The 27,310-nt window shown below is 36.8% G+C and overlaps 1 protein-coding gene across 1 annotated transcript; it reads left to right on the top strand.

Moving 5' to 3' along the window:
- myo7bb (myosin VIIBb) lies at window positions 1-25,514 on the top strand. The gene is made up of 47 exons (XM_059563808.1): window positions 1-256; window positions 390-491; window positions 3,466-3,618; window positions 4,564-4,748; window positions 6,602-6,723; window positions 6,805-6,947; window positions 7,352-7,465; window positions 7,738-7,891; window positions 7,999-8,075; window positions 8,215-8,334; window positions 8,503-8,645; window positions 9,135-9,345; window positions 9,432-9,567; window positions 9,674-9,843; window positions 9,933-10,073; window positions 10,163-10,321; window positions 11,136-11,228; window positions 11,756-11,850; window positions 11,941-12,025; window positions 12,134-12,352; window positions 12,829-13,029; window positions 13,319-13,681; window positions 13,756-13,908; window positions 14,451-14,525; window positions 14,624-14,772; window positions 14,880-15,006; window positions 15,800-15,919; window positions 15,997-16,170; window positions 16,273-16,500; window positions 16,597-16,764; window positions 16,878-16,995; window positions 17,483-17,606; window positions 17,782-17,945; window positions 18,232-18,413; window positions 18,717-18,841; window positions 18,952-19,094; window positions 19,267-19,420; window positions 19,543-19,698; window positions 20,582-20,687; window positions 20,777-20,890; window positions 20,986-21,073; window positions 21,183-21,289; window positions 21,589-21,774; window positions 22,130-22,246; window positions 25,007-25,090; window positions 25,193-25,312; window positions 25,415-25,514. The coding sequence occupies exons 1-47, from the start codon at window positions 239-241 to the stop codon at window positions 25,505-25,507; spliced, it is 6,579 nt and encodes a 2,192-aa protein (XP_059419791.1). The 5' UTR covers window positions 1-238; the 3' UTR covers window positions 25,508-25,514.
- The last annotated feature ends 1,796 nt before the right edge of the window (window positions 25,515-27,310 follow it).

Raw genomic sequence — 27,310 nt, 5'->3', positions numbered from 1 at the left:
CTTGTTACTGTCACACAGGCGAATGGAAATATTAAGTTTGGACACGTATGTTTTTAATTCCTTCTTGGAATTAGTCAGTGAGGGCGTATTGTCCACAGTTATCGAAAAGATTCATACAAGGCATAGTTTTCATCTGTACATGAGGGTTCCATTTCCAGCCGGTTAATATATTTATTTGCTTGTGTTTTGAGGGTTTTAATTTCAATTAGATGCCAGTGGTACAAAAAGGATTGTTCAAATGGTGATGTTAAAAAAGGTGTGTATTAATTTATTTACTTCTTTCTTGCTGTCTTGTCCTAGGCAATATGTTTTTGTTCTTAAATTGTGATATTTAAGTCAGTTGTGAATAGTAATTGGTTTTAAAATGTAGTTAATGTTAATCTGAATAGGGGGATCACGTCTGGATTGATTCCAGTGTTGGGGTCCCTATTGGAGGATGTGTGAAGGTCTCAGCCAGTGGACAGTTTTGCCTGATTGATGATGAAGGGAAGGTAAAAGCCATGACTCATGATTACTTGTACAGTAGGAGAGACCGGTGCTAACTTTCACAAGGTTTTTTATTTGTGAGGTTTTGGGTCTAAGATCTAATTACACAAAACTAGTTTTCTCTATATGCAGTTGGCGTAGTTCAAAACTATCGTACATATTTATTTTTGAGAATTCTGTCCTTCAAACTAAAATCTCACTACATATTTTGTAGCTGTTGGGAACATTTTAAAACAAAGTCTGATTTATGTCAGATTAGTAAAATCCAAGTGGAGCAAATTGTCCCTTTTTATCATATTTTATAAATTCAATGCATCAGTGAATATTTTTAGGATACATCTATGTTGAACATATTTTTTTAACTCTTTAACTCACTATTTGAAATGGGGCAATGTTGAGTTATCTGGAGATATTTGGTCTGTATTTGATTGTCCTATAGAGTTAGTGCCTATAATGCTGTCAAAATTAGCACGTTAATGCATGTGATTAATTATATTCAGTTTAACGTGTTAATATTTAACGCAATTAATTCAGCGGTAGAGCTAGGGTACTGGTTACAAGGGAGCTTCAGTAGAACAACAGTGAAATCTGTGATCAGATGAGATGTCAGGCCATATGTCAATAAAAACGATTTTTCAAATTTTCCTGTCAGATGGTATACTGTGCTCACACAAATGTGGCAGTTTGCTCTGTTGCCTGTATCATTTCATATTAAAGTGCAAAATAAACTACCAGCATGCAATTTGTTGTCTCAAATCAGTTGTCTCAGTTAAAGGTGCCATAGGATGCATTGATACAACGTTTATGTGAAGTTTTATTTCAAAATACCCCTCAGATAATTTTTTATAGCTTGTTGAAATTGACACTTTTAGGGTATGAACCAAAACACGCTGTTTATGTGTATCAGAAGAGTGCAGAGCTTCGAGACAAGAGCTCATGCTCTCCTCCAGCAGCTACAGCAAGAGAACAGTAATGGTGGACTGCAGCTACTCACTCAAGGCTGTGTTTATGTGTCACAAATCAAGGTACAGATGGGAGGTTAGTGAGAATGACAGGGTTTTATTCAACAAGTAGACAGCAGAGTAAAAGGCAGGTGAGAATCACGGTAATGGCAACAGTCCAATGACAATCCCTGATGAAGGGTAATGGAACTTGGAGGCAGGATATTGCAATGGGAACCAGGAAACTGGGAGGACAACAAGGGAGAACCACAGGAGATTCATCATGGGTTCTGGAGGTATAACAAACACAGGTTAGAGAAAAGAGAGTCTGGGTACTGTTGGGAGTAGTGAACGGTAGACCAGAAAACGAAGCACTGAAGTGAGGGTGTCTTTATACAAGGTAGATTATTGAGTGCAGGTGCAAGTGATCAGTATTCAGGCGACTGGGATTGGGTGTGATGAGGAACAGGTGATGGTGATGATTCCCTGACAACATGCCAATATCATAAATGGGCAGGGCTTTCCCCAACTATGACATCATGGTCTGGAAGTGCTCCTTTGGAGTGACCATTTATAATTTTTTAGGATTATAAAACAATGAATAAATGGAATTTTACCATTATAGGCTGGTTGTTTTTACAAACTGTGGCCACACAACCTGTGTTCAAACCAAATCAAAGTGATTTTTGCATTCTGTGTTACCTTTAAGTTATTAAGCTACCAAAAAGGAGATCAAAGCTGCCTTAAAACTGTGCATGCAAGTATTTATGTGAGTCACATTAAAAAAAAAAACATGTTTCTTAAATGCAGTGGTTTTCAAAACTGTCCTGGAGCAGTCCAGCAATTTCTCCCTCATCTAGCACACCAGATTCAACTCGTCAGCTCATTAGTGTAGACTTTATAACCTTAAGTAAGTCAGAAAAGGTAAAGAGTTGTGAGAAAATACAAGACACTGTGTGTCAGACCAGCTCTTAAAACAGCCAAAATAACCAAATAACCCTGCTGTGATGTCTGTAAATCAAAGAACAAAAGAGAAAAAAAGTGGAAATCAGTAACTTACGTAGCTTTAAGGATTCATCTAATTTAGAATTTAATGTTTGATTGCTTTATTCAATTTCTGTATATTTCATACTTACCGAAGGGCAAAGGTAGCTAAATATGGCATTATAATGGGTTTATGTGAAGATTAATTTATGTTCAGTTAAATTAGTGGTTATTTTTTTAAAGTCTAATAAATGTTAAAATTGATAGTTCTCAATTATACTGTTATGTTAAATAGTGAAAATGGTTGGAATGGTGAAGAAAAAAAAATTCACCATCAGTCATCAGTAGTATGTATTGCTATCAGTGAACCCTTTAGTCATAAAAAACATTAAACAAACAGTGATGCCATTAAACAAGTACTAAACATATACTGTATTTATGTTGTTTCTACCTTAATTTGAAGACTGAATGTAAAAATTATTGCAATTTTAAAGTACATTTTTTTTTAATGTTAGGTGGGATTAAATTGCGATTAATTTCAGAAAAAAATGTGTGGCTAATTAGTAATTTTTTTTAATCGATTGACAGCACTAGTTAAAAGTGTGTCTGTGTAATCTTATTTTACTATATTTTTACAAATTGTTTATTTAATGTAAATATGATGCTAAATGTGCTGTAAAAATAAAACAAATATTAAATAATTATCAATGTCTTAATAATGTAATATAAAATTTTATTCATACTATTTATAATCATAATATAATGGTTGTTTAATAGCGATTTACACTGTGGCAATAGCCTTTTTTGCCAAGGCTTTAAGATATGTGTCTATACAGAAAATATAACTTAAATATACCCTTTCAAATATTCAGTGGAGTAAAAAATTTTGTAATATAAATAATATTTAAATATTTAAATGACAACTAGTCCTGCTCTCCTCTAATAATCTACAGTAATGGAATATTATATCACAACACATTCTGTATTATTCCAGTGTTCTAATTCGTATACTTATGTAGTCGGATGAATCTCACATATTGTGGTGGTTTCCCAGGAGCACTATATCCAAGAGGTGGAGAAGGCTACTCTTAAGCCTATGCACCCCACCTCAGTGGAGGGTGTGGATGATATGATCCGACTGGGGGACCTCAGTGAAGCCGGTTTACTCAGAAACCTACTGGTGCGCCACAAACAGAGCTTTATATATGTGAGTTACTTTATTATGTCATAACAAAAATCCAGCCTCTATAATCATTATATATAATGTTTTTCCTGATTAGTATTTGAGTTGTATTTCAAAATGATTGTATAAAAGTGAAATACGGTAAAAATCTTACCTAAAATTGTTAAACATTAAGTATATGATAAAAAACTGTGATATCTAATGGGACTTTTCATGTAATTTTACAGTAAAATGTATTTAAATCATTTTATAATTTAAAATGAAAAAACATATTCCCAGAATCCGTCGTCTGTGACAGCTCACATTTACAATATACACATTAAAAAAAACTGTTAAATGAAAATTTAATTTTAATCTGTAAAACATAAAATGTTGTTACCATATTTTTTTAGAGTAAAGTTTTGGCAACCACAGCTGTTATTGTTTTATACTATAAACGTATATATGTATATTTATGTATACTTATGTATATTTGTATATTTAGTTGAACAGTGGGGGACAAAATTCTGAGACCACTAGGGAAAATTCTAATGATTCAGATTTTTTTTTAATTAGTATAATTGATTGATAACAAGTTCAGTAATGCATAATTAAAAAGCTGAATTGAAAATTTAATTTGTATTTTAGCGTGAGTATGAGCAAGTTAAAATGCAATGATCATGTTTGCCATAATCCAAAAAGTGGTGAGAGATTCTTAAGAAGGACATCTGACTATGTGTAAAATTAACAAGTCACATGATTGGCGTCACACATTTGCCTTTTTTTGATTAATGACCTAGAAATAGTGCAGAATTTAGAGTATTTATTATTAATTTTTACATCATAATGTTGCTTTGTTGTAAATCCTTAAACTTTCTGTTAATCTTAAAATTAAATTAGATTTTCAAGCCCAGATGTTGCCTCATATCTTTGCCCCATTGTAAATATAAGCTGGGTGATATATGTAGTTTCTCTGTGTGTGCTGTTTAGACCTATATTGGCTCTGTCCTCGTGGCCATGAATCCCTATCAGATGCTGCCCATCTACACGGCAGACCAGGTGCACCAGTATCACGAGCGTAAGCTGGGCGAGCTCCCGCCGCACATCTTTGCCATCGCTGACAGCTGTTACTTCAGCATGCGGCGCAACAAACGCAACCAGTGTTGCATTATAAGGTATGTATTTAATCTTTTCTTCTGAATATTAAGAATCTAATCTAATGCTTGTTTAATAGTTATTTTGTATGGCTAGTAGTAGAAGTTGGCCACACATGCTGCTCTTGTAAAAGAAAATTTTTACATATGATTTCTGAGTGTCTATTATATTATATTATATTATATTATATTATATTATATTATATTATATTATATTATATTATATTATATTATATTATATTATATTATATTATATTATATTATATTATATTATATATTTTTATTATATTATATCATATCATATATCATATCATATCATATCATATCATATTATATTATATAACGGGACTGTTGAATGCTTGAATCTAATTGTCTGATGAACGTTCTAAGATGTGTAATTATTTTCAGGTAACACACGGATAATATAAGTAATATAGTACGATACTATAAAAACCGCAAATTCCTTCCGTGTTTTTGCCCAAAATTATGTGTTATTATGTATGGAAAGCACATACTCTAGTTCTGCCGCTCTCTCTCCCTTACAAATGCACACACATACAGTACAGACACACACACGCAAACACGGAAACACATGCGCACAGAAACGTATTGTTTGTTAATGCTGCTTTGACGATTTTATCAGGAAAATAGCAACTTTAGTAAGTTAAAATCTACATGACATTTCTCACCAGCAATAACGGCGCTGTTCTTGAAACAGATTAACTTACAGTTTTGATAGTAGTAGAGACTGTATGCTGTTGAACACTGTTGAGAGACATAGACTCAGAACAAGAACAATGTCTTGAAGTGTGGTAACCAAAGTATAAGTGGACTCCGCTACACATCGTGGCCACTTAACCACCTCGGGTGTGCATTATTTTCTAATAAGTCAACGGTCCATTGTCAGTTATTCCTTATTATATTATATTATATTATATTATATTATATTATATTATATTATATTATATTATATTATATTATATTATGTTATGTTATGTTATGTTATGTTATGTTATGTTATGTTATGTTATGTTATGTTTAGTGCTGTCAACGTTAACGCGTTAACGCATGCGATTAATTTTTGTCTGGTTTAACGTGTCAAAATATTTAACGCAATTAACGCAGCATCCGTATTTTCTGCCATCCGTTGGCTAGCTTTACATTATATGATCACGCTCTTATTCATTTAAATGCTTTTAAACATTTAAAGCGCGGCAAGACAAAAGAGAATGCGCTGTCTGTGAATGCCCTTATGTGACACATACACACGTACACACACACACACACACACACACACACACACACACAATGCATAGACAGGGTGCCAGAATCCAGTTCTCTTAAGCGCTTGAACTAACAAATAAACATCACAAAGTGCCAGTTTTGTCAATTATCCTCATAAGAGCAATCTTAAATGATTTATATAAAGTCTAAAATGAACAAAAAGAGTTGTGAGAGAATGAGGCGAGATCCATAGACAGTATATAAACGGTGAGATCCGTGTGTCTGTCTGCTCTTAAAGGGACAGCAGCCAATAAAGCTTCCTGTCAGTAAAGTTATATTATATTATATTATATTATATTATATTATATTATATTATATTATATTATATTATATTATATTATATTATATTATATTATATTATATTATATTATATTATATTATATTATATTATATTATATTATATTATACAATAATTAAGCATAGTCCATTTTCAAATTTCACCTTTTAAATTAATATTTTAGTGACACATGATGCAGCAGCTCGCTGTCAATGAATTTGAACACATTTATTTTTATTAATTTACCAGATACTTTTATCCTTACAAATCTTGGCAAACAAAAAATAATAAATGCTTTTGGTTTGTGTGTCAGTGGAGAATCTGGTGCTGGAAAGACAGAAAGTACTAAACTGATTCTTCAGTTCCTGGCTGCTGTGAGCGGCCAGCACTCCTGGATAGAGCAGCAGATCATCCAGGCCAACCCTGTCCTGGAGGGTAAGCACTGAACAGGATTGTTTGGTGGATTATTTCAATAATTTCCATAGAAAGCGGTTTTCACTTATGCATGTCTTACAGCCTTTGGAAATGCCAAAACCATTCGGAATGATAACTCCAGCCGCTTTGGGAAATATGTGGAGGTCTACTTTAATAAAGAGGGCGTTATAGAGGGAGCTCTCATGGAGCAGTACCTGCTGGAGAAGTCTCGTGTCTGTCATCAGGTGAGAATATGTTTTACAGTGAAAAGGAAGCTACACTTTCAAATGGTACTAATATGTACCTTTAAGGTACTAATATGTTCCATTAAGAGGTAAATAAGATACAAAGATATAGCTTTACCACCACAGTGACAACTTTGTACCTTTTAGTCTGAGATTGTTAACCTTACGTGCTTAAAAAAAAAAAAACATTCAGAGCTTATAACTGGCTATGCACTTTTATGAGCTTAATTAGTTTCAAATAGTCTGAAATTGCTTACATATAAAAAACCAATATGTATATATATATATATATGTTTGTTTGTTTTTTTAATAAATATTAAATAATATATATCATGTTAATGATTAAAACCTAAAACATCAATGGAGTAAATAAATATTAATTTATAAATTTATTTCATTTTTAGGCACCTCAGGAAAGGAACTACCACATTTTTTATTGTATGTTATCTGGGATGCAAAGTGAGCATAAGAAAACTCTCTCTCTTGGTGATGCATCACAGTTCAAGTACCTGACTGAGGTGAGCGCTTCAATTCAGGTTTATTGTGTTTTAGAGAGGAGAGTTGTCATGTATTCAGTAAATCTTCAGCCCCAATTTTTTGGAGTTTTTCTGCCCTTTTAAATGTATATCTTAATTGAGTCAAATACAAGTAAATCATAACTACATCTTAACATTATTGGTGTTATATCCACTGAGTTTTAACATCACTCCTCTATAATTCAGATTCTTTTATTAGGTTTTGATACTGATAATCACAAGTGCAATAGGTGACTCTTCTGATGATTTTCTAGGGCAATTGTTTGACATGTGATGGTCGGGACGATGCTGATGAGTTCGGACGTATTCGTGCTGCTCTAAAGATCCTCACTTTCTCAGACAGGGACTGCTGGGAAATCTTCAAATTACTCGCTGCCATTCTCCACATGGGCAATATCGACTTTCAGAGTTAGTGTCAATAACCATTCTATTACAGTAATAGCATTTCAGCTGTCTTCCCATAAACAGAAGTTATTGCAGTTAGGAATACCATAAAGTTGACTGATCTTTTTCAGGCAATACAAAGAATAACATGGACAGCTGTGATGTCCTATCATCCAATCACTTTTCTGTCACTGCCAAGTTGCTGGAGGTAAAGAGAAATGTTCTTTATAGCTAATGCTGCTTTTAACACTTTATCCTCAGTTCATTTTTTAAAAGCTAACTATATTTATGTAATCAAACATTCGACTGCTGAATGTATTTGATGACAGCATTCTGTCACTTTGCAGGTGGGTGATGCTGCTCTTGATAAGAGTCTTACCCATCGCTCCTTCATGACAAACCGAGAGATAGTCACGAAGCCCCTCAGCTCAGAGCAGGCCACATCCGCCAGAGATACTTTTGCCAAGGTACCCACGTCCTCACACCATAGTGTCCAAATGTTTTTTCCAGAGGAAAAAAAAAGGTTTTGACCCCAAACCTTCGAACAATGGTGTATACAATCATCATTCTGGTTTCATAGATGCTCATTATTATTGCACATGTGTATGACATCTGTTTGTTCTACTTCCTGACAGGCCATGTACGGAAGGCTGTTTGTCTGGATGTTCACAAAAGTAAACAGCGCCATTCACAAACCCCAGACTGATGAGCCCTCTTACACACGCAAGTCCATTGGTCTGCTTGACATTTTTGGCTTTGAGAATTTCCCTCAGAACAGGTAAGTATCTGCTGACTGAACTACAAATTATGTTAAAAATTATAATTTTGATAATTAATTCATAATAATTACTGCGGCCGTTTAGCAGGGATTTAAAGTACTTGAGCAGTTGTACTTTATTACTGTATAGAAATATAATTTCATAGAAAGATAGATAGACAGATAGATTAGCAAGTTACCAGCACGTTGCTAGCATGATTAGCATGTTGCTAGCACGTTTCTAACATGATTAGTCTGATGTTATCATGATTAGTAAATTGCTAGCATGTTGCTAGCAGATAGATAGATAGATAGATAGATAGATAGATAGATAGATAGATAGATAGATAGATAGATAGATAGATAGATAGATAGATAGATAGATAGATAGATAGATAGTTTTAGTTATAGTTGATTTAGGCTTAGGCTAAACATGAGTAAAATTTTGAAACAGTACCCATACTCGAGTCATCAATATAATTTCTCTATCCTTCTGTTCTCTTTGTTTAGTTTTGAACAGCTGTGCATTAATTATGCTAACGAGCACCTGCAGCAGTTCTTTGTGAGGCACGTCTTTAAGCTGGAGCAGGATGAGTACAATAAAGAAGGAATCTCATGGAAGCGCATCGCTTTCAGTGACAACCAGAAAACCCTGGACCTGCTGGCCATTAAACCTCTCAACATACTGGCTCTGATTGATGAGGAGAGCACCTTTCCTAAGGCGAGCGTCATAAGCTACATGAGTGGTTTATATGCTTATGGATGTTTTGTCTGTGCTCACCTTGCGCTGTCTTGTTTTCAATGCAGGGAACAGATGCCACAATGTTAAACAAAATGAACACAGAACACAATGGAAACAAGCTGTACATGTCATCCAAGGGCAACCATGGCATGAGTTTTGGGGTTAAGCACTTTGCTGGGACGGTTTATTATGACTGTGAAGGTACAATTAATTACTTAAAGACATGGTTATGACATGCATACTGTATTACCTAATAGTTATTTTTAAAAGCAAATTAGTTCTGACATTTGGTGCTGTATTTTGTCAGGTTTTTTGGAGAAGAACAGAGACGCCCTTAGCATGGACATCTTGGGGCTCATTCAGAAATCTTCCAACAAGCTGCTCAAGCTGATCTTTGAAAAGGAGATCAATACAAACTCAGCCAAGAACAATAACAAAAGCAACAAAATCGTCATGACGCCGAAGAGCTCATTACGGGTATGGGACATTAATACGATAGACTGAGAGTACTGACTGGACAGTGGCAACAGCTTTGCAATATATTGTGTCTTTTTTGTGTCACACAGCAAGTAAATGATTCCAGGCGGAACATATCTACTCTGAGTGGCCAGTTCCGTCAATCTCTGGACTCTCTGATGAAGGCCCTGTCTCTCTGTCAGCCCTTCTTCATACGTTGCTTCAAACCAAATGACAAAAAGATGCCCATGGTACCAATTCACATCCTTTAAGTTATGTATTTTGTATTGTGTAGCCACTAGAACACTAATCAAATCGTGTTTTCTTTCTCTCTTTTCAGGTTTTTGATAGAAACCTCTGCATGCAGCAACTTCGCTACTCTGGAATGCTGGAGACCATTAAAATACGCAAGCTGGGATATCCTATCCGGCACACCTTCAAAGACTTTCTGCAGCGCTATCGTGTCCTCCTTAAGAGCGTGGACTGTGATCCCAACACTGTATGGGCCTAATATGATTGTTTACAGATGCTTTGAATATGAAAATTATTATAAAGTGATAGTTGATTAGTATAGCTTAATGTGTTATTCAACATCCCTAGATGGTCCTGCATTATTCCAACCAATCAATGCCTTCTGATTTAAAGTTAGGTTCAGGACTGTAATTGCTTGATATGAATCATCAATCTAAAAGTATCTATTGACACTTTACAACAAGATTTCATTTGTGTACATTAGTTAACTACATTAGTTTACATGAACTAATAATGAACAATACTTCTAGAGCATTTATTAATCTTAGTCTGTCATTAACATTAATTAATGCACTAAACATGAATGCTGTAAAAATATATATGTTCACTAATGTTAACAAATGAAACCTTACTATAAAATCTCCCTTAAAATACTACTACATTTATTTAAAGGTGAAGAGTGTTATTTCTGCGCCACTTGCATAACCAAAAACAACTATAAGCAAGCAAAACGCAAAAATAATGACCATTTTCAAACAGGTTTCCATTAACACTCCAACCATTTGCCCTTGGCCAGACATATACAGTAAATATCTCCGCCCCCAGTTTGGTTTAGCCAATGGTGACGTGTCATATGTCTGCATCACACTAATGAAAACGCTTAAAAACAAAACAGCACAGTGTTTTCAATTTTTGTGGGAATCATACTATGAATGGTTCACACATAATCGTCTAAACATACTAAGGTGACATTGGCAAAATTAAAAGAATCAGATGTTCAGCTTGAATGTACTAAGTTGGAATGATTTGATAAATGGAAATATGTGTTATTTGTTTATCAGGAGCCTGCTGCCAACTGCTGTGCAGCCATCTGCAGGGCTATGATCAAAGATGAAGAGGACTGGAAGATTGGCAAAACCAAAATCTTTCTCAGGGTACTTTAGGCGTAATATTTCTCTAGTGTGTTATACTAATTTTGATTCTATATCTGTATACATTCCTGTAATGTTAACGTTAATTGGATTTCTAAAGGCACTGATGTCATTTTTTGTGAAGTTTTAAACATGTACTACTGTTCAAAAGTTTGGGTTCAGGTTTTTCTATAAAGAAATTAATACTTTGATTCAGCAAGGATGCATTAAATTAATTAAACAGTAAAGTCCCAGTAAAGACATTTATAATGTTACAAAAATAAATGGTGTTCTTTTGAACTTTATTCATCAAATAATCTTAAAAAAAAACAAATCAGTTTAAAATACATTACAGTAGATTTTGACTCATTGTTTTACTGAATTTTTACTGTTTTACTGTATATTTAATCAAATAAATGCTGCCCCGGTAAGCATAAGAGACTTCCTTAAAAAAATCTTAGCAACTCAAACTTTTAAAAAGGATTATATATTCATATAAAGTCATATTTTTTCACATAATAATTTTTAATAATTCTTTCCCATTGTTTCAGGATCATCATGACTCTTTCCTGGAGCTGGAGAGAGAGCAGGAGCTTTATAAGAAGGCACTTATCATCCAAAGAGTGATGATTGCCCACAAGGACAGGTTTGTTCCCCATTGTCTCTTGTCTATATAGTATTTATTTGTGTAATTGTACAGCAATTTTAAACTAAGTAATTCTTCATTCACTTACAGAGCAAATTTTATAAAGAAAAGGAGGGCAGCTCTTGTTTTGCAGAAAAACTGGCGTGGCCACAGAGACAGAAAAGAGTTTTGCAAAGTAAGCTATGCAGGAGCATCTAATGTCTACAGTATATGGAATAGCTCTTAAAATTACTCTAATGAAATGATGAAACATGCCTCATATTGTTTCTGTTTTCCCTGTAAGCTCAAGCAAGGATTTGCTCGGCTGCAGGCAAAAGTGCGCAGTCGGCAGCTCTATACGGAGTATATTCGCAGGCGTGCTGCAGCCATTACTTTGCAAACACAAACCCGTGGCTACCTCGCCAGGAAAGACCTGAAACGCAAGAAAAATGCAGTGATACTCCTGCAGACACAGACCAGAGGCCTGCTGGCCAGGAAAACCCTCAAGAAAATGAAAACAGATGTGAGTGTATAATGGAGTGGAGCAGACTACATGGTTTCTAGTATTTTTTTGTTTTTGTTTTATATGCAATACTAAGTTTGGATGTCTTGTCATAAGTAATAAAAAAATAATAATTTCAAAAATAACTTTTTTTCTATTTTACTGTGTTTTAAAATGTAATTTATTCCTGTGATGCTTTTTTTGTTGTTGCTGTTGAAACCATGAAACACTATCATTCAGAAGTTTGGAAGTAAGAAAGATTTAACAAATAATAATAATAATAATAATACTTTTATTCGTCATGGATGCATACATTTCATTAACAGTAACAGTGTTGTATTGTAAGACATTTTCGATGTTTCAGATTAAAATGTATATCTCAAATAAATGCTTTTCTTTTGAATTTTCTGTTCATCAAAGAACCCTGAAAAAACAAATCATGGTTTCCACAAGAACAATTTGAAGCATTTATTATTCATACCCGTCTTCTGTCTTAGGCGTTTCTGACTGCACAAGAAAAAGAGGCTCAGGAACGTATAGCTTTAGAACTTCAGCAACGCCTAGAGGAGCTGCTCAGAAAAAACGAGGAAGCTGCCAAATCCCAGAAAAAGGATGAGGAGGAAACTGTGGAGAATATCTTTGGCTTCCTTCCGAGTGCAGTGGGAGGACAAGAGGGCCCAGCTCCTGAGGGTTTTGAGGTTAGAGTCATCTTGACAGCACAATAAGGAAGCAGGCCACCTATTTGAAGGGAACAAACACTTCCTAATCAAACCTAATCTAATTTCTCAAAATAATAAGCCTATATCAACTATTCCAACTATCCAATAAGCCTATGCCAACTCCAACTTTTATTGTCGCTACTCAATCAATTAATGGCATTTACTGCATTTGCTATAATCGATAATACATTAGTTCTTTTAAATGCAAAATGTTAGCATCGTTAGGTAAATATTAACTTTGTATGATTTGTTCCTGACGTTCTTCTAGGATTTAGAGGTGGAGCCGGTGAAGTTAGAAGAGGTTGAATTAGTAGAGAACCCTGTACAGGAGAGGAAGGCGATGTCAATACCAGACAGCAGCAAACACAATCAAGATGAAGAGGATGAGAAGAACAAGGAAAAGGAGAAGGAGAGGGAGAGGGAGAGGGAGAAGGAGACGGAGAAGGAGAAGGAGAAGGAAAAGGAGAGGGAGAAGGAAAGGGAGAAGGAAAGGGAAAGGGAAAGGGAGAACGATGAGTTCTCTTTCTCTAAATTTGCATCATTGCACTTCCAAGGATCTTCAACCCACTCATATATCCAACAGAGATTACGACAACCCCTGCTTCACCATGAAGATGAAGGGGATACCCTGGCAAGTGCTGTTCTCATAAGTATCATGTTCCCATTAAAAGCGAGGCTTGATAGTGTTTTTCCCTCCTCCTTTAGGCTTGTTTGACAGTATGGTGGATCATTATGAGATTTATGGGAGATCTTCCAGAGCCAAGGCAAGAACGTGTTTCTGCTATAGCCGACCCCATTCAGATGAACCTTGGTCAGAGACAAACACGGCGTCTCAGTAGCCTTGTTGGATTAGATCAGGTAGACAATCAAGACACTATAAAACACTTCCTTCTTGACACCTACCATATGTTCTGACTATAGCTTCACTGCCTACTCTGCACAAAAGACCTGCCTACATAAACAAGCATTTCTGTGCTGATTTGATATTAGTATATATTATATTGTTTTACATATTTTAATGTAAACACATGTTTAATAAATAGACCAGCCAGTCAGAAAATGTTTCAGATGTATAACAAGTCAGTGGCACAAAAGGTGAAAACCACAGAAACAACCAAATGTGAGCAACTGTTAAAAAATTTTTTTCAAGAGATAACCATATAAACATTTGGAAGTAAATCAAATATTTACATTTTTAATAATGCATCAAAGGACCAAACCAAACCAAAGGGGATCATAAATACAGAACTGTTAAATACTGTAAATACTCTTACGCATGTCATGTAATAACAAAATAGTCACTAACCCAACAGAAATGTGACTGTTGCTTTTCTTATATCATTATTTTATATCACACAAACGTTTGTGGGTTTATTCATTTGTTGGTCTTGTAACTGCAGAGATTTTTGAGAAAAAAAATGAAGCAACAGAAGGGGACGGGGAAAAGAAAACACTCAACCATTCCTGAAGAAGAGGTGAAATGTTTACAGTATATACACTAAATCACTGATCATTACCCACTGCTAATTGCATCATAGCAGGTTTCTGTTAATCATTTTGATGACATTTGCAGCCAGAAGAAGAACCAAAACCCAAAATGCAGACTGTTCAGGAGGAAGAGGATGTACTGTTTGGAGAGAGAGCAACTTATGATCGTCCAATGACACCACTGGAGAAATTGCATATTATTGTTGGATATGCTATTGTACGACAAGATATCAGGTTAATGTGATGAGCCACTGGTCATTTACATTCTTCATAATGTGGAGTATATTTCTCATACAGAGGGATAAGGGTTACATAATCTTTTGACTTTATATGTTTTTCAGAGATGAAATCTACTGTCAAATCCTTAAGCAGTTAACCGACAATAAGAACCACAAAAGTGCAAACAGAGGCTGGACTCTTCTGTCCATCTGTCTGGGTATTTTTCCCCCTACAGACCGCCTCACTAAGGTATGAAATACTTTTTGATTTCTGTTTTGTTATTTAAGAGCTAATATGAATTTATCCAATTATTACAAAAAAAAAAAAAGGATCCTGATGTGAAGCAGAGGAGTAGTGTGCCATCCTGAAGGGGTTAGGTTAGGTTAGGTTAGGATAGGATGTGTTGTTTAATGTTATGTTATGTTTTGTTACGTCATGTTATATACAGTATTGTATGTTTTTGTGTTTTATGTCATGTCATTATATGTTGGTTTATGTTATGTTTTGTTGTGTTATGTGATGCCATGCTGTTATATTTTGTTTCCTTTTGTTTTGTTATGTTTTATTGTTCTGTGAGTTATGTTTTGTTTGTTTATTTTATATGTTGTTATATGTCATGTTGTATTTGCATGGTTGTTGTGTATTATATGTCACACTGTTTTGTGTTATGTTAAAGTGTTGTATTATATGTAATGTTGTTATATTTCATGTTTTGTTATGTGTTGAGTTTTCTGTCGTTATGTTGTTTCGTCATGTTTTATGTGTGGTTATGTTATTATGTGTTTTTATACCGTGTTATATGTGCTATGTTTTGTGTTGTCATGCTCTATGCTGTGTTATGTCATGCTGTTTCCTAAGGTTGTGTTATATGTCATGTTATGTTTTTATGTTATGTGTTGTGTTATAGATTATATTGCATTTGATTTCATGCTATGTTTAATGTTGTGTTTTTACGATACATCACATGAAGGTTGTGTTGTGTTGTCTTTCGTTATCTTATATATTATGTTATGTGTTATGTTCCACAACCTCTTGGCCACAGTACCTGCAGAGCTTTATACGCTATGGGCCAAGTGAATACTCCTCCTACTGTGCAGAGCGACTGCGGAGGACTTTAGCCAATGGTGAAAGAAGTGAGCCACCATGCTGGGTTGAACTACAGGTAGGCAGTCCCTCTGACTGAAATGATGAAGAATACTTCTCTTACTCTAAACATAACCAGCCCTTCTTTCCTTCAAGTCTGTAGAGAACAAGAAGCCCATTTCAGTAGCTGTGGGTCTGATGGATGGCAGAAGCATCAGCGTCTCGTTGGATTCAGCCAGCACTTCTGCAGAGGTGTGCAGTGCGATTATCCAGAAAATAAATCTGCAGGACACTTACGGCTTCTCCCTATATGCTGCAATGTATGAGAAGGTTTGTAACATCTGAATGGCTTCAAGACGCACATTATAATAAGTCACATATAACTAATGATTGATACTAATAAAGTTTTCATGTTTGCATCTCTTGCTGCAGATATGGTCTCTTGGCAGTGGCAGTCAGCACGTCTTGGATGCCGTGTCTATGTGTGAGCAGGAAGAAAAGAGGCAGGGGAAAGAGGAACAACATGCTCCTTGGCGCTTCTACTTCCGCAAAGAGATCTTCACTCCATGGCACGACTGTTCATCTGACCAAGACAGCACAGATCTCATCTACAAGCAGATCATCCACGGACTCAAAAGTGGTGATTATCAGTCTGATAAGGTCAGTCCAGGCTATTTGTTTGAATGTTGCATATATTTTTAATAGGAATTAGATTTGTGACTTACCATCTTTTGTTGACCTATGATCTTGATCTAGGAGGATGATTATGTGCAACTTGCTGCCAAACATTACTATATACAACATGGCTCTGAAAGCAGTATGGAAACCACAAATAAAATTGTCCGTGAGTGCATGAACATGACTTTAATTGAGACCAAGTCTGTGGCAAAGCTAGTGCAGTTGGTCCATTCTGCACACACTCAGGTATGATGTATATACAGGTTATATCACTGTTCACAATGGTGACTAGACAAAATTTTAATTGGTTGTTAGTGCTTGGAGAACAATGCAAGGAGTAATCCTTTGTATTTTCTTAGGGTCCTTACATAAACTCTACTAAACCTGCCTTTGAAGTAAAAATGGAGATTGTCCAATATGCACAGGAGAAGTGGCCAATCTATTTCGCCAAGTTATATGAAGCTCAAATTGTTTCAGGTAAAAAAAACAAGAACAACCATGCTTTGTTCTTATAGGAGTAGCTTATCCAAAAATGACCGTTTTGTCATTACTTATCCCCATGTCATTCCAGACCGAGAGATGAGAGCAACACAAAATGAGAGCTTTAGAAGAAAGTGCATGCTGCTCTTTTCCTTACAAATCTTTAAAGATAAAAATGGCGCATAAAAACATCATACATATACACAATATGACTCCAACACTTTTGAAGCCATATGAGTTTTGTTTGAGGAACAGACTGAAATTGAAGTTGTAGTTGACTAAAAATCTTGCTAGATGGTCAGGGTCACCATTCACTTTTATTTTACTGAAAAGAGACATTCATCAAAAATAACTCATTTTGTGTCCCACCAATAAAGAGTCATGTGTTTCTAAAGAAAGTTAATGATGACAGAATTATATTTTTTAGGTGAACTATCCCTTTTAATGCATTGAATTTGTAAATTCATTGCTGTCTTGTGTTCAGGTCCCTCAGTGCCTCAAGACCAGTTTATAGTTTTTGTGAACTGGAAGGGGGTCTTCTTTCAGGATGTAACAGAGGCCGCGTTTCTGCAGCTCTCTTATCCTGAGGTGTCAGGAATTGAAATGAGGTAAAACATTCTTTTTTATAATAAGCCTCCACGGAGAAGCATCTGAATTACATCTGAGCATTGATAAAGTACTTGCACTTAAAAGACTCCAGATTCAGCCTAATTTGTGAGATGAACCATTTAACTTTTCTTTTTTCATTTCCGTTATTCCTAATTCCTAATTTTTCTCCTACAGTGAGGATGAGTCTGGTGGGATTGTTTGTTTGATGACTCCAAAGGGGTTGTTTGAGCTGAAGGTTGTGAAGGGAAAAGACTTAGTGGAGCTGGTCAACATGTTCATCTCAGGGCTTAAGGAGAGATCCCAGTACGCTGTGGCAATACAGGACCTTAGCAGACAAGGTGGGGTTTTTATTTATTTATTTTTTTTATACAATTTTACTAGCAGTATTCACAATTATTTGAGAGTGAATTTTTAACATTAGGACATTTTTGACTATTTATGTGTGATGATGATGTATGCTAAAGTTTAAAGTCCACATACAGACATTCTGGTTACTAAGGTCAAAAAAAACAACAACTTTTAATTAAAAAACTGGTATAATTTGAGCTGATGACATCTTATAACAAAAAATGGTTCATGAACTGGTCGGAATGGTTTGGATATTTTCATTTTTATTCCCTCCAGAGGATCCCAATTTGCTGAGCTACAGAAGGGGTGATGTACTGTTTATCATTAAGGATGGGGAGTATTCTTCTGAAGAAGGCTGGATCAAAGCAAGGAATGAGAGGACAAATCAAACTGGAGCAGTTTCCTTAGATGCCATTCGGATTTTGCCAATGTTGACCAGGCCAACAGAAGAGACACTGGTAAACATGATTCTTTTCTATTATTAGGAAATTACTCCTCAGCACTGGCCATTATTATGTTAACTGTTTTATCAGTGTTTTGAGGTTTTGTCTTGGAAATAAATATTTTAATGAATTAATCTGCTTTTAAAGATTTTTAACATGCCTTTAAAGAATTAAAGAAACTTCCTTTAAAGATTTTTAATGTCATTCATTGGAAACTGGTTTTCAAAACCCTTGGCAAGGTTCAAAATATGCTTTGTTTCATAAATCAGTTTATGTTTGACAATAGTAGAAATGTAAAGAGTAATTTCTATCCTCTAGAATTTGCTGAATTTGACCCCTGCACGAAGAAAGTCAGTGATGCCAGTGTTGCCACAGAAGGAGGAGCTTAGCACAGAAAAAGTTGCCGTTGTGTCCCTTAAGGAGTTCTCTTTTGATTATTTCAGGTAACACATGTACAGTTTGCACACATCCCATCTGATATAAATGATAACTGCTCTGTTTTGATAACATGCCAGTACTCATGTCATCTTGTACCTCTTTCACTTGGTCTCAGGGAGTCTAAAGAAGGTGGCCGTGGCAAAGGCGGGGCCAAAGAGAGACTGTGGGCCAACAGCAAAGAGCCTCTCAAACAGCCACTGCTCAGGAGCCTGCAGGGCAACTCAGAGCTCTGCCACCTTGCTTCTGACTGCTTCACAGATATCCTTCTGGGTGACTTGAAAATGAAAAACTGAATCATTTGTTACATATCTAATATGGTTAAGGAAGTTGCATTTTGTGTATTACGTTAAAGTGATTAAGGCTTCAGTACATGTGACCCAAGTGAATTTTAATGAATGATGATTACCATTTTCTTTAACACTGTCTCCACCTATCCTTAAATATATGGGAGATTATCCAGTCAAGCATGTGCGGACACCCATAGATCTAACAAACCAGATCTTTGGGCCAACATCAGCACACGTGGAACTAAGAGATGAGATCTACTGCCAAATAATGAAGCAGATGACTAATAACAACCATGGGTTTGTCATCTAATTTTAACTCATTTCGTTTTGGTACCCAAATATGGTCTAATGTGGTTTGTTTGTATTATCTGATTACTTTTAAATGCAGTCTTGTTTGTCCCTCTCCGTTTATCTCTCAGGTTGAGTATGGAGCGAGGTTGGCAGCTGTTGTGGCTATGTTGTGGTCTCTTTCCTCCAAGTCAGTTGCTACTGAGACATGCTCAACGTTTTCTGGAGTCCAGAACCAGAGAGCCTCTGGCGTCCAACTGCCTGCAGAGGATGCAAGCTTTGCTCAGGTAGGACTTAACATACTCAAGCAGTTTGTCTCTTGAGGATAATTCACACTGCAACAATACACATTGACCAACACAGACAGTCACCAGATTATAGTATGGCTACATTCAGTCAGTGTTAGGGATTGACAACTGCATTTACTAACAGGTGTAACTCTCGAAATGTCCTGTTCATACAGCAGAATAGAGGCTTGAATACTTGTGTACGAACGTGCAATGAAAGTCGATGCCATATTGACCTTATTTAGGATGGTACCATATTTAATTTCAGCATGGCGTGGTTTAATACCCGGCTGCAACACTGGTGCAAAGGTCTTGTCTGGTTCCCGTGGTCTTGTGCCGATGGGGTCTTCACAGGGAATCTGTCTCTGGGGTGCATCTAGTTGTCCTGGTCTCAGCTGACATTCAGGGCTGTAGTGGTCATCTAGGTGCTGATCCACCATCTGGTCTGGATACTGCTCCGGGTGTGTGTTCACAGTGTGTGTGTGTGTTCACTGCTCTGTGTGTGTGCACTTTGGATGGGTTAAATGCAGAGCACAAATTCTGAGTATGGGTCACCATACTTGGCTGAATGTCACTTCACTTCATATTAGCATTGATGCAAGCTGCTTTTGTTGGGGGTCGCCACAGCGGAGTTATTCACACAGCCATTTGGCACAGGTTTTATGCCAGATAACCCCTGTGCTGGCTCATACTCGTACACACACTCAAACCCCTACAGCCAATTTTACTGCATCCACAGCAGTAACACACTGATCCAACAAAACTCAACAAACATGTCTGTGGGTGTTGGTTGGTATGGTGTGAATTAGCCAATAGATGCTAAAGTGAACAGAACATGAGGGCTAAAATTGATCTAAAAAGCTATGTTTATTGTCCCATACAGTATTGAGGTAAGGAAGTTGCCTCCTCACCAGGTGGAAGTGGACGCCATTCAGAATAACAGCACTCAGATCTTCCATAAAGTTCATTTTCCCAACGATACATCTGAAGTAAGGAGTGACATTACAGTTTCAACAATTTTACTTGTTGTTTTTTTTCCCATTCATGTTAAAAACCCTCTCTTTTTATTAAATTTCAGATATTTGAGGTGACCTCCACCACGAGGATCAAAGACTTATGCCACAACATTGCTAAAGACCTCCGGCTCTCTTCCTCAGATGGATACTGTCTGTTTGTTAAAACATCGACAAAGGTTTCAGACATGATTTCTTTCAGTCATTTTGTTTTTCCTGATTGTGTTGTTTTAGGTCTATGCTAATCTTCATGGGTCATCTGTGATTCTTTCAGGTAGTAAGTATGGATTCTAAAGAGTACTTTTTTGACAACCTCAGGCAACTCACAGATGTCGTCAAAAAAGGAAAGAAAGTTAAGGAGGGTGAGTTGTATAACATTATAAACTACTGTAATGAACCCAATATATATTCAGGATTTCGTGTTAAAATCAGACTCTCACTCACTATAAATATTATTGATCCTGAATACAGCTACTCAAACTATTGTGCCTTACCTGGTGCTCTTCATGAGGAAGCTCTGGTTTAATGTCATCCCAGGAAAAGACATAACTGCTGACCTTACCTTCCACTTTCCCCAGGTACATCTGATCATTTATAATCTAGTCAAGCCAAATACTGTCAGCATAATTTAGTTCTCTCTACAAAAAAAAAAAGCTCTTTGTCCAACCAGAGTTATGATCCATACATGCTTTGTTCAAGATAATCTTCATTTCTTATAACTGTAAATCCATTCAAAAACCTATTGATTTTAGGACAATAAAACCCAAAAATGCAAAAAATGGCAACTGATTTCTGAGTTTTAGGACTGAGTCTGAGTCTGTGACACTCTATTCTGCAGTGCAATTTTGCCTAACTTGTCTTCTTTTTATTTTCCCAGGAGTTGCCAAAGTATTTGCGGGGTTACCATGATGTAACTAAAGAAGACATGATCAGCCTGGCAGGACTGCTGTTCCGTGTTCAGGTTGACACAGATAAATCACAGTTTGTCATGATCCCTAGAATGCTGAAAGACCTGGTGCCAGCTGATCAGCAGAGGATCATGACTCCTGATGACTGGAAAAAGGTGATCCTCATGCCTCTTATTTATTATATGTCTCTATATGTTTGACCTTGTTCCAAAACTTAGTAAGGTGCCTAAATAGACACATACACTACTGTTCTAAATTTTGGTGTCAATTATTATTATTTATTTTTATGATTTGTGAAGGATCATGTGACACTGAGAACTTTAATAATGTGGAAATTCACATTTTAAAATATATTTAAAAAATGTTATTTGAAAGTTCTCCAGCCTTTTCTTCAGAATGTAAAAGGCATTATTTAGCATTAATATAATATATAAATACTGTATTTAGTAACCCCTGGCAACACCTAACATCAAAATGAATGATATAATCATTTTGGTCTTTGGTTTGCAGCACATCAGCAATGCATACAACAAGCAGGCAGGCATAACTGTAGACGAAGCCAAACTCCAGTTTCTGAAGACGATCTCACAGTGGCCTACCTTTGGATGTGTTTTCTTCGAAGTAAAGGTAACCAGGGCAACACTAAAAATAATGCTCCGGTTACTTACATAACCTTGGTTCCCTGAGATAAGGTAACAAGCGTTGCATTACCATGCTATGAGGAAACTACTGTTTACTCTGATACTGAAGCCTGGTTTGATCATGTTTGTGTAGCTACACAAACCAATGGTGCTTCAACCAGCCAAAAGGGATAATTTCATCAGAATCTTTTGACTGAAGCGACAGTTTTCATATTAGAATGCATCTAATAACACGGTGCTAAGCAAGTGCAGAACGAAGCCGCTTTGCGAGCCCTGCCCTGGATCACCCTTACTGAGAGCTCCTGTAAGTCTGATCTAACAATGAGACCCAAGCCACCTAGGCTGAGGACGACATAACAAAACCTAGGTAAACTTAATTGGTCAAAATCCATGCCTGCAGGACAGGGACTTCCGAGTTATAAAACCTGGTGAAGGTAAACGGTGATGACTAGGCAGTGGCCACACAGATATCACAAATAGAAATCAACATACACTCGAAGGGCCCCAACTGGGCAGAGTGGATTAGGGCCCCACTCCTCCTCTGAATTGGGAAGAGCTAAAAGGGTGATGAATATAGCCGTGCATATAGCCATGTCTTGGTTTTGTGGACGACTCTACAGTAATCAGGCACAAACTCAGACATGAAGCACTGACTGACAGTGCCTGCAGGTCACCCATTAACTTGACCGACACTAACAAAAAGAGGGCAGTCTTAAAAGGGGTGGTTTCACTGGGTTTTTTTTTCTAGGCTTGATTGAGGTTATTGGGTGCAGTCTAACATGTTAATGCTTCATTTTTAATTTAACTTTACTCCACACCACTCTGTCCCTTCTCCTGTTAACACAGTTGATGTGTAAGCATTGCTCCAGGTTTGACCAGGAGCTGAACGCCAGTCTGCTTTCGTACAGAGCTCCCCAACTTGAGTTGGAAGCATCTGTCGTGACAATCTTCGTTCTTGAGGTCAGTCCCAATGGGATGCCTGATTGAAGCAGGTGAGGGGTTTTCCAAGAGGCCACAGCTCTGATGCAGCTATTGGTTACCCTGGGATGAAAACGTCCCAGGTGCCAAGGGTGGGATGGGACATGGGTTTAAACCAAAACTGGAGGGGCCACATGGAGGCCCAGAGGAATCACAGAGGAAACGGCTGACATGAGGAAGAGCATAGTCTGAAAAGCCCTGAAAGGACATGTAATCCAGAGTCTGAATGACGATGCTAGCTGCTGAATTATCAGGGAACAATCTGGCCTAATCCATACCCTCATCTAGGCAGAATCAATAACTAATCTAAACAGCCGTGGTCAGGCTCTTTCGGAGCAGACCATTATAAGCCGAGATTATCCAGAGCCTGGTGAGAATGCGGAAAGATTCACTCTCCATCAGCCCGTTAAAACCACTTGGGGAGAAGGGTGTCAGGGTGCTTTCCGGATCATGCCCAATTCTCCAAATCTGAACCTGTCAGTGATATAAAATCATCAGTGACAGCATTCAAACTGCTCATAGATGAGAGCGCTAATGGTCACATGTAAACACACCAGCGTATCAAAGTGCTGTCTGCTTTATTGAGCAAAGCCTCCGTGTGGGCGTGGCCCAGGCACATCCAAATCTGATCCAAATCAAAGCTGTCAGTGATATGGAATCATCAGTGACAGCATTCTCCTCTGATCCACCTAAAAGGATCAAACTCCTTATTCTAGATGAGACGCACTGATCCTCACGTGCAAAACACATTGGCAGATCTAAGTGCAGTGGGGAGTTTGAACACGCGAGACCTGTGCCAGAGTGAGATCACACATGCCCGGTTGCTCAGCCGTGTGACTCCACTGTTTCTTTCTTTATGCTAGCTGAGAGGGGAGAAATGGGAGAGCAGGGCTATCTTCATTGAAGAAGGAGATCCGCAAACAGAGAAGGGCAAGACTTCTGCTCCAGTGAGCACAGTCTCTTTGTGGATGCTGCTCATCAACATCATACAGGGGGTCCCTGCATGAGTCATTTACTGGGAAATTTGCTTAAAAGTTTGCTCTAATAGATGCCGGATAGCAGCAGGGGAAGGCTTCTAGTGATCTTAAGCCACATTCAACGGGGCCTCGGTGTCAACACCTCTCGTTTTACTTTGAATGCAGTGACGTCAAGCGTTGGCTAAATTAAATGTGGGTCCGTCGTGTCGTGTTGGGTCCGTTGTTTTCAGCAGAATTTGAAAACTTTTCAAGCACCAATGCAGGCGTCAGCCAGTCAGATCGCCTTATGCAAATACCGTAGTGCAGACACTAGCCAATCGTGTTCATGCAACTCTAGAAAACTAATGTGATTGGCTGTTGTCACTATGACGATCGCGTCAGCACCAAGCTTCAAAAACGCCCTCCGTCAAGGGTTAGCGCTGACACCCATGTAAATGGGGCGCTACACTACTGTGGCTCCTTCTCACAGTGGTGAGCAACAGGCTAACCTTCTTGCTTCAGCTTCTTGCTTCAGAGTCCAGCAAGGAGATGATATTTATCACTGAAGGTGAAATATTCTGACGAAATGGCACTCAAAATTAACTTATAGCAGTCAGCTCAACTCCTTTTGTAGGGTTGAAGCGCCATTGGTTCGTGCAGCTACTTGAACATAATCAAATCAGGCTCAAGTATCAGAGTAAACAGGAGTTTCCCCATAGCATGTTAACGCAGCGGGTGAGACTGTTCGAAAGGGAGCTGTAATTCCTAAGAAGCTTTTTTTTTCTTCACTCTAACTGTCCTTTTTCTCACAGCAAACCTCAGAGAAGAGTTACCCCAGTGTTATTAATCTATCAATCAGCAAGCAAGGAGTTAGTATCATCAACCCTAAGACAAAGGTAAATTTGTCTCTATATACATAATAGAACTATAATGTACAGCCCAACTCAGCATTGTGTAGTTTGTGAAGTTAACAAGTGTTTTGGCTGACTTGTCTGCAGGAGGTGCTTGTGATGCATCTATTCAGTAAGATCACTTCCTGGTCTAGTGGAAACACCTATTTTCACTTGACCATCGGCAACCTGGTGCAGGGCAACACTCTGCTCTGTGAGACCTCTGTGGTAAATATAGCACACACACACACACACACACACACACACACAATAAAGCAGGTGTTTCCTGAGCATATGATAATATCCTCTCTGACTGTTTGTGTTTTGCAGGGTTATAGAATAAGTGATCTCCTGTCCTCTTACAAGGATATGTATCTGAATGAGATACCAAGGGTGCGGAAATCGAGGAGGATCAACATGTAGTACAATTGTTTTTCAATTGTTTTTCAATTTACAATTGTGGCACTTCTTTTTCAGATCTTTACCATAATAATTATAGGTACAAATACAAGTTTGGAGAATTGCATTAAAAAATTACATTCAAAAATCTGGTTTAAAATCATAACTTTTTAATATGTAACAGTAACTAGTATAGATCTGTCAGGGAAATCATAGTTTTTTGCTTCTATGTGCATATATATTTTAAATGAATTTATAGGCTTGAGTATTTATTTTTATTTCAATAGTCCACCTTTTTATTGACTTTGCATTGCAATGTTACACTAGGTGGCAGTATTTTTACAGTTTGATTCTAATCTATCTCTTACTGCTTTGATGGAACTATCATATTTAACAATAAAAATGTAAAAATCAATATGGCTCTGAATTTAAATTTGACTTCATGAATGATGACTAGTTGAACAATATGTCATCAATAATGATATTCCACAATTTAAATTGCACTCATTTCTTAAATTAAACCAATTTCGTTCATAATAATTATACATTTAGTTTGTAGTATTTGCAATTCGGTTGTATAATATTGATATGGTGTACGGTATTTGACTCTTGATGTCCTAAACTGTGAGATATATATATATATATACACACACACACACACACACACACACACACAAACACACAAATATTCACTACTGCTCAAAAGTTTGGGGTTGGTAACATATTTTAAATATTGTTTTACAAGTCTTCAAAAATACAGTAAAACAATAATTACTTGTCACATTATCCTTCGGAAATCATTCTAATATACTGATTTGGTTCTCAAGAAACATTAGTATTATTATTATTATTATCAATGTCTCATGTAATGTTATAAATGTTTTCACTGTCACTGTTCACCATTTTAATGCATCCTTACTAAATTAAAGCATGAATTTCTTTTGAACAGTAGTGTACATTTGTATTTCTTAAATCATTTTATTTACTACTTCAGACTGAATTTCCAAATCCACAGAAAAATAGGGATTTTCTTTAAGGACTTTTGGGATTTTCACAGCCTCTCTTGCTGTTTAATTCTTCCACTTTATAAATCCAGCGTGCCTCTCAATCCCTGGCCTCTTGACCAGCAATTCAGCCATTCCATGAAACTGAAAGGAAACCTTGTGCTAAAACTGGAAAATCCAGCATGAATTCTCCACAGCAATCATGGTAATTGAGTGTAGAGCACGCTTTTGGGCCCTGATGCACACTTTACCATGTGCACACTATTACCAAATAATAACAGAGGACCCTGGGCAGGAGGGGGAGAAGTTAGAAACGCAACACTTGAAAAACCATTTCATTCATGTCATGCCTAAAAGTGAAATGAATCCATTTCTCGACAGCCCTGAACCTCATTTTGTCTTCCCGACATGAGCCTCATGTTATTAGAAACATGTTCTTGATACCACAACGTCATGGAGCCTTCAGTCTTCTGAAACCTTTAGTCTGGAGCCATTTAACTGTTGAAACCATAGGATGCTGTTTTTTTATTTTTCATTTGTATGTATTATTACAAGCAATGCTGTCTTTGCGCTGTAAGGGAGCAATTGTATCAGTCAACCAACCTTCTTGTAAACCTATAAAGGATTTACAGAACAAAAAGTAAATACATTTAAATACTTGGAAAAGTATGTAGGGTAAATTTATGTGAACTGGAGACATTTTCTGCCATTGAGATGGCTGGAAAAAAAAAAGGCCTCCCAGTTATCTGTTTTCTATTTTAAAATGTAATTTATTCCAGAATTTTCAGCAGCCATTATTTGAGTAGTGCTGCTTGATAAATAA

The sequence above is a fragment of the Carassius carassius genome, chromosome 12, assembly GCF_963082965.1.
Source record: "Carassius carassius chromosome 12, fCarCar2.1, whole genome shotgun sequence".
NCBI classification, from domain to species: Eukaryota; Metazoa; Chordata; class Actinopteri; order Cypriniformes; family Cyprinidae; genus Carassius; species Carassius carassius.
This window is presented reverse-complemented; position numbering and strand designations above follow the sequence as displayed.

What these genes read in the sequence shown, in the direction of transcription:
- myo7bb (XM_059563808.1), top strand. An exon ending in GGTTTATTATGACTGTGAAG is followed by an intron (nt 9,568 to 9,673) that starts GTACAATTAATT and finishes GTATTTTGTCAG; the next exon opens with GTTTTTTGGAGAAGAACAGA. An exon ending in TTACCTTCCACTTTCCCCAG is followed by an intron (nt 21,290 to 21,588) that starts GTACATCTGATC and finishes TTATTTTCCCAG; the next exon opens with GAGTTGCCAAAGTATTTGCG.